Source organism: Cephus cinctus, unplaced genomic scaffold (genome assembly GCF_000341935.2).
Source record: "Cephus cinctus unplaced genomic scaffold, Ccin1 Ccin1_scaffold0189, whole genome shotgun sequence".
Classification (NCBI taxonomy): Eukaryota; Metazoa; Arthropoda; class Insecta; order Hymenoptera; family Cephidae; genus Cephus; species Cephus cinctus.
Genome location: NW_014332911.1, coordinates 1,280,181 through 1,291,107, shown reverse-complemented (window position 1 = coordinate 1,291,107; position 10,927 = coordinate 1,280,181). Strand labels below are relative to the sequence as shown.

General features: G+C 35.3%; 3 protein-coding genes across 7 annotated transcripts; 1 reads left to right on the top strand and 2 right to left on the bottom strand.

The window, feature by feature from the left end:
- Position 1: 1 nt before the first annotated feature.
- On the bottom strand, positions 2-3,604 carry LOC107264636. Of its 4 annotated transcripts, none has more exons than XR_001537001.2 (7): positions 3,396-3,604; positions 2,902-3,068; positions 2,681-2,834; positions 2,039-2,611; positions 1,650-1,940; positions 1,186-1,518; positions 2-865 (listed from the first exon to the last, which is right to left on the bottom strand). XR_001537001.2 is itself a non-coding variant. In XM_015733117.2 (7 exons), the coding sequence occupies exons 1-6, from the start codon at positions 3,460-3,462 to the stop codon at positions 1,247-1,249; spliced, it is 1,524 nt and encodes a 507-aa protein (XP_015588603.1). In that variant the 5' UTR covers positions 3,463-3,604; the 3' UTR covers positions 2-865; positions 1,203-1,246. The 4 variants fall into 4 exon arrangements, 2 of the variants coding, with proteins under 2 accessions (XP_015588603.1, XP_015588602.1); XR_001537002.2 differs by having other exon boundaries at positions 1,193-1,518; XM_015733117.2 differs by having other exon boundaries at positions 1,203-1,518.
- Positions 3,605-3,715: 111 nt separating this feature from the next.
- LOC107264637 (BTB/POZ domain-containing protein KCTD5) lies at positions 3,716-9,677 on the top strand. Of its 2 annotated transcripts, XM_015733119.2 has the most exons (4): positions 3,716-3,984; positions 4,265-4,561; positions 4,651-4,779; positions 6,154-9,677. In XM_015733119.2, exons 1-4 carry the CDS (start codon positions 3,775-3,777, stop codon positions 6,181-6,183), a joined length of 666 nt encoding a protein of 221 aa, XP_015588605.1. In that variant the 5' UTR covers positions 3,716-3,774; the 3' UTR covers positions 6,184-9,677. The 2 variants fall into 2 exon arrangements, with proteins under 2 accessions (XP_015588605.1, XP_015588604.1); XM_015733118.2 differs by lacking the exon at positions 6,154-9,677 and having other exon boundaries at positions 4,651-6,128.
- LOC107264640 (ragulator complex protein LAMTOR2) lies at positions 9,645-10,815 on the bottom strand. The gene is made up of 3 exons (XM_015733121.2): positions 10,391-10,815; positions 10,098-10,260; positions 9,645-10,016 (listed from the first exon to the last, which is right to left on the bottom strand). Exons 1-3 carry the CDS (start codon positions 10,456-10,458, stop codon positions 9,867-9,869), a joined length of 381 nt encoding a protein of 126 aa, XP_015588607.1. The 5' UTR covers positions 10,459-10,815; the 3' UTR covers positions 9,645-9,866.
- Positions 10,816-10,927: the final 112 nt, after the last annotated feature.

Sequence of the window (10,927 nt, the reverse complement as noted above, 5' to 3'; positions counted from 1 at the left end):
ATTCGTGTTATTTCATTTATTCTTATTGGCTTCAATGATTCACTATTTGCCACAGTGTAAGACAAATATTGTTTAACAAACTGCGCTTCTCTTCACGTCTTACTCTCTAAGACCTAATGCAATCATTATAAGATTGGCTAGGAATGACAAACGGTACTTTATGGTAACATTGGTAAAGGTGGAATAGCAAGGTCGATATTTGGTGATGTAATATAAAAGATTTGAAAAAAGAAAAAAATAATGGTTAGCCCTCGCGGACTCAGGTCGTCAATGTCCGCACCGCATTATGTGGCATACCGATTCACAGCCTATGTGCAATACAGGGCTATTCGTATTAAAATGCATTAGTTAGATTTAATAGTATTATATTAAATTTGATTGTAAAATATTACCAAATTATGCTTCATCAAGCAGTCACGCGACAGCTGTCAAATCTGGCTAATGCGCTTCATCTGAATAACGCTGTATAATCTATGTACAATTTTAAAGTTCATCAGTTGTCACACCCGGCACTATATACTTATTTATTATTTATAATTAGTGTATATGGTGTATAATATATATATGTCGATGCTATACTTCGAAGAAAATGCTTAATCTCTAAAAAATATTACAATCAAATTTTAAGGACTCTTTAAATGTAAAGTTGAATGCGTGCGATACAAGTCCGGACGTTTCTTGATAGATTTTTGATTTGTCGATTTAACCGAATTTAATAAACTTCGCACACGCTTCAGAATGCGTCAGGCATTTACTACGTTTAGTAGAAGTAACGCTGGAAAAAGTTTGCTCTTCATTTTGCTCTAGTTGTGTTTGGAAGCTATTGTTACTGCAATAGCTGTGAATTGCCAAGTGGTTTATAGCCCTGAAAGAAAGAAAACCAAAAAAAATATCACAATTACCATTATGAAAATCAGTTTTAAAAGAATATATAATTTTGACAAAAGCAAAAGTGAAAGACTGAGTGTCGTTTCATCTCATTTCTTAACGACACACAAAACTCTAAAGGCAATTCTTGAGGAATCATGCATAACGAAACAATTTGAATGAAATTATTGAACTGAGAACTGTCATGCAATTTTTTAATGTGTCTGCAGGAGACATCTTCTGAATAAAGTACAGGATCGTTCAGACACATAAAGCAAGCGACAGAAGCAAAAACGTAAAAACAGTAATGTACGTTACTGCTTGCATTTTACGACCATAAAAGTTGTCGAGTGATCAGTTATTCATCAATCCGAACTTGTCAGCGGTTCATGCTTCCATAATAGGGTGCGCGTACACTTATCCGATTGCTTCCAGGTCTTACAGCACTGTCAAAAGAGTCACGCAATCGCTCGGCAAACGTCTTGTATTCCATATCAGGATTGCTTTGACCAAAGTCAAAATCAGCAACCTCAACGGTGAACCTCGCTCTGCTCTGTATGTAGTAAGCGATGCCAAAGATGATCAGTACAAGAGCTACCAGAGAGCATAGTACTGGTACAACAATAACTGAGAGCTGTGGTTGTGTTGTAGCTGAAATAGAGTCGGTGTGTTTTTGAACGTACTTCAGGATATAAATTGGTAGTTGTATCAATGAGGAATATAATAGCAAAACGAAGAGCTAGAAGATATAAGAAACTTCCGGTTCTGATATAGTAACTCACCCTGGTAAATGTTTATGGTTACGGGATGTATATTCGTGCTGATGTCGTTTGTCAATATTATAACAATGGTGTAATCAGATGGTTCTAAGAAATAGTGTATGATTGAGAAATTGCAATTGGGCTTGCGTTCGCCATCTCCGCAAGTCTCGTTTCCAGTTACGTTATAATTTCCTCGATGGAACTGGAGACATCTTATAAATGGTCCTGAGCCCTCACAGGTTACGTTGAGATTCAACATTGCCCATGGTTGAATCCAATTAGTACCATCCACTGAGATATCTGTTACGGGAGCTGAAAGATCAAATCTATTATAACAAGGTAATCTAGAATATATATAATCTATAATCAAGGTAAACCTAGGAATATTTCTTATCTAGCATAATACTGACCTCTGACTTCGATTGTTCTTTGAAAGTAGCCATATATATTATGAGGATCTGGGGGGACGATGGAAGAGTTTAAGCACACGAAGGGAAACGAAATGTTACCAAATACTGGCACCGTAGTGTTTTGCAATGAATTTGGTGTTGTTATCGTAGAGAGTGCCGTTGTAGATGAAGTGGTAAATGGTGTTGCTGTAGATGTTGTAGAAATAGCTGTGGAATTAATGGATGAATTTGATACCACAGAAAGCCATGGTGGATTGACAGTAGTGCTGGTCGTAGTATCTGGTAAGGAGGTCGTTGTGGTGGGTGGATCGAATGACGCAACTACCAAGGCCTCAATTGTATGACTCCTGTCGGGATCCGTAAAGTTGTAGTTAAAAATGAAATTCTCTGTGTGACCATAATATTGGCAGTCGATGAACCAAAATGTGGAAATTGATGTTGCATTGGTCATTATAAAACTGAGATCACCCTTGCGAATATCTATTGCGACAGTTGACTCGAGTGAGGAAGAAACAAAATTTCCCTTTGTCGTAGCATTTTCTTGTTTAATCGTCATGTTTCCATTTAATAGTGCTATAACAAAATTGTCACAGTTAAGAAAATACTAAATGTTTCTTACTTTCGGTTTATATTAATACCTACACGTTACGGCAAATTTTGTTGCTACTCTGGTACTCTCATTAAACCAGGTCTTTTTTTTTATGACTTTGACTTCTACAATGTATATACCTACACTGTAGATTTCGGCAGGATATGATATTGACCAAAAAGCAGTGGTATTCCTTGTATGATCAGGCTAGAAAATCAAAAAAGGATCAATTGAATATTTGTAATTTCAAAAGAAGAGTTAAGTAAATATATACCGTATATTTATGTGGTATGATACCATCATCCTTCCATTCATATGAAAACGTTCCAGATGGCCTGGTACCATCATACTTATAAACATCAGCTCTAAATGTTATTGTGCCACCAATAACAACAGGTCCATCATGTGACAGTGTTACATATCCATCGAAGTTAGCATTAACTAAAATATTACAACTTTAAAATCTTTTGAAATTCTAAATAATATCATTCTAATGAACCATAGTTAAAAGACAAGCTTCATATTTTTCACTTTGCTCCGAAAAGAAAATTGATGAAATAGAAAATGATGTGACACATAGGATCTATCAGAACCTAGATAAGTTTATCCCTTTTAGTATTCAGGAATAAGAAAAATCCTGTTAAAGAAATAGTAAGCGAGTTATCTTTATATAGAGTAAAGATAAGTATCCAATGTATAAAAATTCATGAAGAACAAGTAAATTTGACGATAATTGTGAGTTATAAAACGTCATTTTGGATCTGTCACCTTGCAAGAGATAACAAAATGTGCCAAGGACAGCACTATATAAGTGCAGAAGACGCATTTTGCGCATCAGCGATGTCAGACGTATCCCAGGAGGCTTATAAAATTACGTATCTTTGTTTTCCCGTGATGTTGACAGCAATCATTTGCATGTCAGCGCAACACAGCACAACATTTTTCCACTACCAACCACTACTGGCTAGCTGAGCAAGAAAACAGGAAGTAGAAGGCGGAGCCGCATTGTTCTTACAAGAATGCGATCCAAATTTGAATTAAAGAGGAAAGCAGTATCTCCATCTGTTGAATAAACTCGTAACTAAGTGTTTTCGTAGATTGTGAACATGACTGCATCTTGCAATCTCAGTAGTAAACCGGAAGTTGAATGAATGTCAAAGCAGTCATGGCGGATTTCGGCGATACGAATTCGCACGATATGACAGAAAATCATCCACCAAAACGTTTTAAGAATCAGTGGGTGCGATTAAATGTGGGTGGAACGTATTTCCTGACGGCAAAAACTACGCTGGCAAGGGATCCGAATTCGTTTCTCTATAGACTCTGTCAAGAGGATTCCGATCTAATATCGGACAGGGTTAGTTGGCATTCCAAACTTCCCGCGAAACTTGAATTCGCGTCCCTTATTCATTTACGTTTTACGTGTAATAAACAATTGTTAGTTTCTGTCACTGTTTTGTTTGTTGTAACGAATTTGTATTAGATGTATTTATAATGTTATACCGACAATACTTCAACAACGCGTAACTAGTATTTCTTTCGTATATTCAATGTTCAATAACCTCGAATTAGAATTATGGATTCTTTTAGCTTTAATTTTATTATACGCGTTATAATTAAGAGATATTTCGTTTCAGGATGAAACTGGTGCCTATCTTATAGATCGGGATCCAACGTATTTCAGTCCTGTTTTAAATTACTTGCGACATGGTAAACTCGTTATCAATAAGGACCTTGCTGAGGAAGGTGTACTGGAAGAGGCGGAATTTTATAATATCACTGAATTGATTCGGCTGGTTAAAGAACGAATCATACTCAGGGACACCCGGCCACAACGAGATTCTAAAAAACATGTGTATAGGGTCTTGCAGTGTCATGAGGATGAGCTGACCCAAATGGTATCGACAATGTCTGATGGCTGGAAATTTGAGCAGGTATATTTGATTAATTAATCATGAAATGACTATAGTGAAAGTAATAGCTCTCTAAGAAAGTTTTATTTATTTTCAACTCTTTATTATAGCTAATCAACATAGGCTCTCAGTATAATTATGGGAACGACGATCATGCAGAATTCCTGTGTGTTGTGAGTCGAGAGTACGGGGCAAGTCAACTCACCAGCAAGGAACAGGAATCCACTGATCGTGTCAAGGTATCGACATCCCATTCAAACCTTACGCACCCCTATCCTAGCCAAAGTAGTCACGAATAGTATGAATTTTTTTATGTATATATTTTTATTGTACATCTATCATTATATCAAAATTTAAAGAATTCCTTTTTTGCACGTTGTTTCATAAATAATTGTCGAATCCCATTATTTATTATTGGGGAATTTTATATCATAATATTGTATTTAAATGCATTTAGACATTAGTCAATTATATAATTGATTCATTGTAATCCGTTTATAACTCTAATTCAATAGCATTATGTTTAATGAGAGGCCAAAGAGACACAATTAACATTGGAAAAACTTTATTTGAACAATAGATTCTTTTGTTTTTCTATAGCCACTCATTTTTATTAATACCTTAGATTTTTTTTCTTGTCACTTAATCATTTTAACATTTCTACTTTGGTTATTTCCTTTTGTAAAAAAAAAAAAAAATGAATTTCGCGACATTTTCAACGTAAACATGCTTTGCGTGCAAGAGCGTGGATTATAGTGATTGACCAATGTGTCTTTTCGCTAGAATAGAATTTTATGAGGTGGTTTGTTATATATTAATTTCAAACAACCTTGTATCATTCATTACTAATCAATGAGGCCAATCCGCATGAGCATGTCCTGCCTCTGATATTTTTTATTGTAACGTAATTATTATTATGTATTATCGCATGCAATTCATTGAATAAAGAATATTTTTCTTTCATCGGTTTGGTTACTTCCTGCCCCGCGTCCTGCATGATCTGTTTTGCATGCTAATTTAAGTGTCTCATCTTTCCATTATATTTCTGCCTAGTAAAAGATATATGTCCATTTTAAAATCGATCAATACATAAATTCATATTTCTCTGAAAAAAATAGTCTATGTACAACATTGCTTTCAATTGGACATTTCTATTTTCTTTTTCTTTCTTTCATAATATATTTCACATTCGTATCCTCTGCTGGTAAATATTTCAAGTAAGCTTAAAGAGAGACAATTTAAAGAATAAAGAAAATTGATTATCTGAAACACTGGTATCATACTTGAGACATTAAAAAGGGAGGTGAGTGAAAATTTGCATGCAACCAAAGTACACTGGGCAGGCTACGGGTTTACAGATAAATGAAATATCAAATAACTTGACTAACGGATGTTGAAATAATTGAAGAACAAATCCTAGAGGCAGGAATGTGTATCATCTGGATAAATTGAATCGCATACTCCATAGATCATGGACTCCTCAGTTTCTCCTGGTAGTAATTCTAGATAAATGAATATAACGTACCTCCAGTATTATCTGTGTAATTATAACTGCTATTACTTGAACCTATTGATACACTGTAATAAATTGGGGTGATTCGGTTACATTCTAGGTCCTGCAGCAGAAGGGCTCACGCATGTAATCTAGTCCTAGCATCCTCACTCCCTTCTCTAGACCAGCTACACGCAGCAACAAGACGAAGACTGTTTTTCTGTTGTTTTATTTAGCAGCTTTTACTCCATACGAGATACGAGATCCGAGCAACTAACATTTGTCAGGATCTCGTTTAATTTATAGTTATAGGGATTATAACGAATAAGGAACACGCGCTGTGGTGCAAGAGATTATGTAAAGAAACGAGGAAAAGAAAAATCAGCAACTTAATATATCACAATGGGATCTTCAATGGCTTTTACACCGTGCTAACAGAGTGAAGATAAAATCGTTTATATTCAACGTAAAGGATGATACAGGATACATCACAGCATCCTGACACACTTAAGGATTAAGATGAATTCCTGAGATCTTTGGATAAATTGAATCTTCAAGAGTAATCCACATTATCTGGTACACTCTGTAAAATTCCTTTGAAACAAGGAATCCTGACTCACTAATATAACAATTATAATACCAAATCACAACTTTGGTAAGATTGGCACAGTGGCAAGTGATTATACCACGATGGCTCTCTACAATTATAATCTGACAAGAGAAGTGGAACAGGAAATGAAGAGACTTTGAGAAATAGAGTGAATCCTCGTTATGAATTATTATAACGAAACTAAAGGAAACGCATTATATATTTACATTGATAGAGGTCAATGGACAATAGACGCTATGGAGGAAATCTCTGATATACGACTTTCTAACGCCATGTGCATTACATACATACAGGGTGGCCCAGTCAAAAGTATCCAAACCAATCGAGTGCTTTGACCAAGGTGACTTCTTTTAACTGAGCTACCCAGTATATATAAAGCGTCGTATAGCTATACCAGTGATGCTCAGGGGACTCATTTTACATCGCAAGTCATTCACAAGAGACCCCTCATCAATTGATGCTGATGTACCAGCAAGATAATACATATTATTTTAAGGCGTCTATCAATTAGAGTATTAGATGATTAGGTACTCGTATAAAAATTGATAGAAAATTCATGGTCGTACACAATAAGCGCACATCCTTCGTATATCCATGATCATATAAAAATTTTGAAATTCCATAAATGCGCACTGCCGTTAACACGTACATAAAATTTTTTGCGATTATATAAGAACGACGTGTGACTTTCGTAATGCCTTATTGTTTCTTCTTTCTTCTTTCACCATGAGGATCCATAAGTCCTCAAGATGAAATCAAGATTAACCCTTGAAAGCTCCGAACAACTGAGCACATTTGTTCTTCGATAACTTAATGTAATAATGATTTAAGGATAATTAGAGATTTTAATGAAACGCAAGAACGAGAAAAGTTATGCAGGATTAAACAAAATATGATGAGGGATAAACGTATAACGGTGTCTTTTATCTTGTCCCGTGAAATTTTATTTCTTCTCACTTTGCAATAAGACAGAGTAGAATTTAAGGATAAACTGTCAAGCGGAAGCACATAATTATAGTTTATAATACTTTACGACGTCTTAACGCGCGTTGTCATTTCCGGTATTGACGCCCGGAAGTCCCTTGACGGGAGTCTCTTTTCTTTTGCGGGTGGGACTGCCGGGCGCATGTACAAGAGTGTATTTGAATTTGTTATACTTGTTTATTTTTTTTTATTTTTTCTTGAAAATATATCAGGATCGTATGTTACACGGTACTGAATTTATCTATATTATAGTTGAGTGTGAGAGTAATAGAGATATAGGTTGTCAATTGTCATAGGCCTATAAGGAAGCGTCCTAGACAATATATTCATGCTTGCTACACACGTGCATCTGAAAGTGTGAGAGAAATAGACAGAAAATGAGACAGAGAGAAAGAGAGAGAGAGAAGTTTTATTAAAGAATTATATAAATAAGCCCAATGGAAAGTTATGAATGTATGTACAAGACCATGGACCTCGGTGTTATAACTGGACATAGAGAAAGATCAGAGTGCAATTATCATTGAAGAATTCATATACAGGAATGATTGGAAAAGGTTAAATGAGAGAAAGATGAAATTTGGTCCTTTTATTCCAAGGAACGCGATACCCGTTTGCTGTTCTGGTACCGGGTGCGCATATGTTGTTTTAATGAAAGAATTATATGATGAGAGAGAGAGAGAGAGAAATCCATTCTTTAGCTCAAATTCATGTGACTAATATAGGCGACATTGATATTCGTTATCGTCAAAAGTCATGATTAAATATAAGTACGTCATTACGTATTATATATGTAAAACTTTTTCGACTATGTGAAAGGATTTGTACTTTCATAGACAAATTTCTAAAGCTATCGACTACTCGATGTGTATCGTTAAGCATGAAAATTATATTTATATGTATAACCGAAAGGTAACTTTTAATACGAGTAAATGTTAATAAGTGATTAAGAGAAGAAGATGGATATGAGAGCGAAAGAATGTTTTAAATTCATATAGTCAAATAATGTTAATCCAGTATGGGATGGTGTAGAATTTACAGAGGGAACTTTACTAAGCATTTTCTTCATTCATCGATTATTATTGGAATAGATACAGACGGAAGGAAGGGAATGGAAAATGACGAAGGAAGGAAGGTGACATTCCCATATTAATGATTCTATTCGACATGTGTACTCTTCTCAGTAGAAGTATCTGGTGCGGAACTCCTTTCTCTGTTTTTCTATTCTATTGTTTAATCGTGTGAAGAAGAAAATGTTGTCATATGTACAGTGGAGACTCGATTAACCGGACTAATTGTTGTCGAAAGTCATTCGGATAATCGAAAATCCGGATAATTGAATGTATGAAGAAAAGCGGTTTTTGTATTACATACATATATATTAACTCTAGAAAGAAAACCTATGCCGCCCGCGCATGGTTATCTTTTAGTTACGTTGTCATATGGTATCTTTCCAGGGAAACTGTCTAGCTAAAACAACAATGAAACAGGGCAAAGAAGAGATCGCGTGGGGCGCGGGCGGGTAGAGCCAGCGCAACATGTCCGTGCACGCACGGACTAGACTACAAAGATATTTGCTTGCAGTTGGCAATCCGGATAATTACGAATCCGTATAACTGAGGTCCGGATAATCGAGTCTCCACTGTAGTTTTGTTCAATTGCTGTGTGGGCATTCTATGCAATACATGATGGATACATTTTTCACTACCACACCTTGCAGGAGCACTCTTAATATCTATCGACAGTAATTACCAGAGTTAATCATTAGTAGATCATTCAACTTAATCAGGAAGCAATTCAAGTTAGATGGTTGTACTTATCCACACTCCTCTGAATCTTACTCTCTATGAACTATGACCATCTTGACAGTATAAGTTAGCACGAGAGTTGACTACCAGCAACCGAATTAGTGTGATACAGTCGTGGATTATAATAAGTTGTATGATCATAGTGTTACAATATGAATTATAATGTTCTGTGCAAACAGGTGGTACAAGAATTTGATTGTTTTCTACCACTTCTAAGTTAAAATAAATAAAGACTTTATTGTATAATTTTGGAGTGTTTAACAATATCTTGAAAGAAACTGCGAATTTACGTTGCAATGGATTTTACTAAAAATATATTTATATACAGCTGTGAGACAAATTACGAAACTTGATATACATTTGTTACAGCATCGAGAGAATTTGCAGATATTGATGGAATATCCTTGCACAAAGTTGATTCCAAATCAGTGTTTTTCATGGTAAACTAGCTATTGTCTTTAATGGTTCATCAAGGTATTGTGCCAGGGCTTGTGCTTTTTCTCTGAGCAATCCAAAACCAACGTTCTCGCGAGCGTACAGGCACAATAATAGATTTGCAACTTCTGTAATAACGACCTTTCCTTCCTGTAAGAGTTTGACTATTGTTAGGATCATAACATAATCACTATACAAATAGCAGATAGTCAATTATAAAATTGTAATTACTGCGCAATCCATCAAGACAAATTGGAGTTCATCCTCTTTGAAGGCATTTCGTCCATTTTTCTCATAAGCAGACCAAATATTACTGGTTATAGCTGCTGTCACTCTAGCATCTTTATCTCCATAGCCACTATATGCTAACAAACCACCATCCCTGGTCAGTAACCTAAAGTAACAAAACAACAATATCACTATCAAAGAGATAGAATGAATTTACTGAAATATCAAGTTTCACTGTAACAACATAATTCATTTGTTATCAGAATAAAAAGTAGGTTCATAGGTGAATAGCTTACAATGTATTTTCCACACCTCCAGTATTTGCTTGACTCAAGACCTGTGTAAGAGCCTTTGGTTTCAACATCTTTCCAAGCACAAAATGTAACAAAACTTTCTAATGAATAATGTCGCATTAACAATAACAATTGCAAATAAATATTGCTTATGACTCTTTCAGAATAATGTTGATCATAACACCCTGTCTCAATATTACATACTTCTTTAATTGACTGTTGATTTAATGACACTGCATTATTATTTATTTACTCTAATTGTTATTACATGTGCGACTACCAAATGACTGCGTGTAACAAAACGAGAAGACGATGAAGATGGGAAAAACCATGAAAATACAAAATTCGTAGGACTTCTTCTTTTTCCTTTTTTTGGCTTTACTCCTCCATCAGACCTCCATCCGTAGTTTCCATTTTAGTATCTAAATAGGCGTACAGTCCGGTTCGACCAATAGGATTCTTTAGATTCAATCAAACTGCCACTCCTATTGGTTGATAATTGACGTCACATGCACCAGAGGTCTGAAATTGCAACTTCCG

Coding starts and splice junctions, on each gene's coding strand:
- LOC107264637 (XM_015733118.2), top strand. CDS start 3,775: ATGAATGTCAAAGCAGTCATGGCGGATTTCGGCGATACGAATTCGCAC. Junction 3,985..4,264: donor CCGATCTAATATCGGACAGG/GTTAGTTGGCAT, acceptor ATTTCGTTTCAG/GATGAAACTGGTGCCTATCT. Junction 4,562..4,650: donor ATGGCTGGAAATTTGAGCAG/GTATATTTGATT, acceptor TCTTTATTATAG/CTAATCAACATAGGCTCTCA.
- LOC107264636 (XM_015733116.2), bottom strand. CDS start 3,462: ATGCGCAAAATGCGTCTTCTGCACTTATATAGTGCTGTCCTTGGCACA. Junction 2,835..2,901: donor TCATACCACATAAATATACG/GTATATATTTAC, acceptor TTGATTTTCTAG/CCTGATCATACAAGGAATAC. Junction 1,519..1,649: donor AACCATAAACATTTACCAGG/GTGAGTTACTAT, acceptor ACTCTATTTCAG/CTACAACACAACCACAGCTC.
- LOC107264640 (XM_015733121.2), bottom strand. CDS start 10,458: ATGTTGAAACCAAAGGCTCTTACACAGGTCTTGAGTCAAGCAAATACT. Junction 10,261..10,390: donor GGAGGTGTGGAAAATACATT/GTAAGCTATTCA, acceptor TTGTTACTTTAG/GTTACTGACCAGGGATGGTG. Junction 10,017..10,097: donor TTGTCTTGATGGATTGCGCA/GTAATTACAATT, acceptor AAACTCTTACAG/GAAGGAAAGGTCGTTATTAC.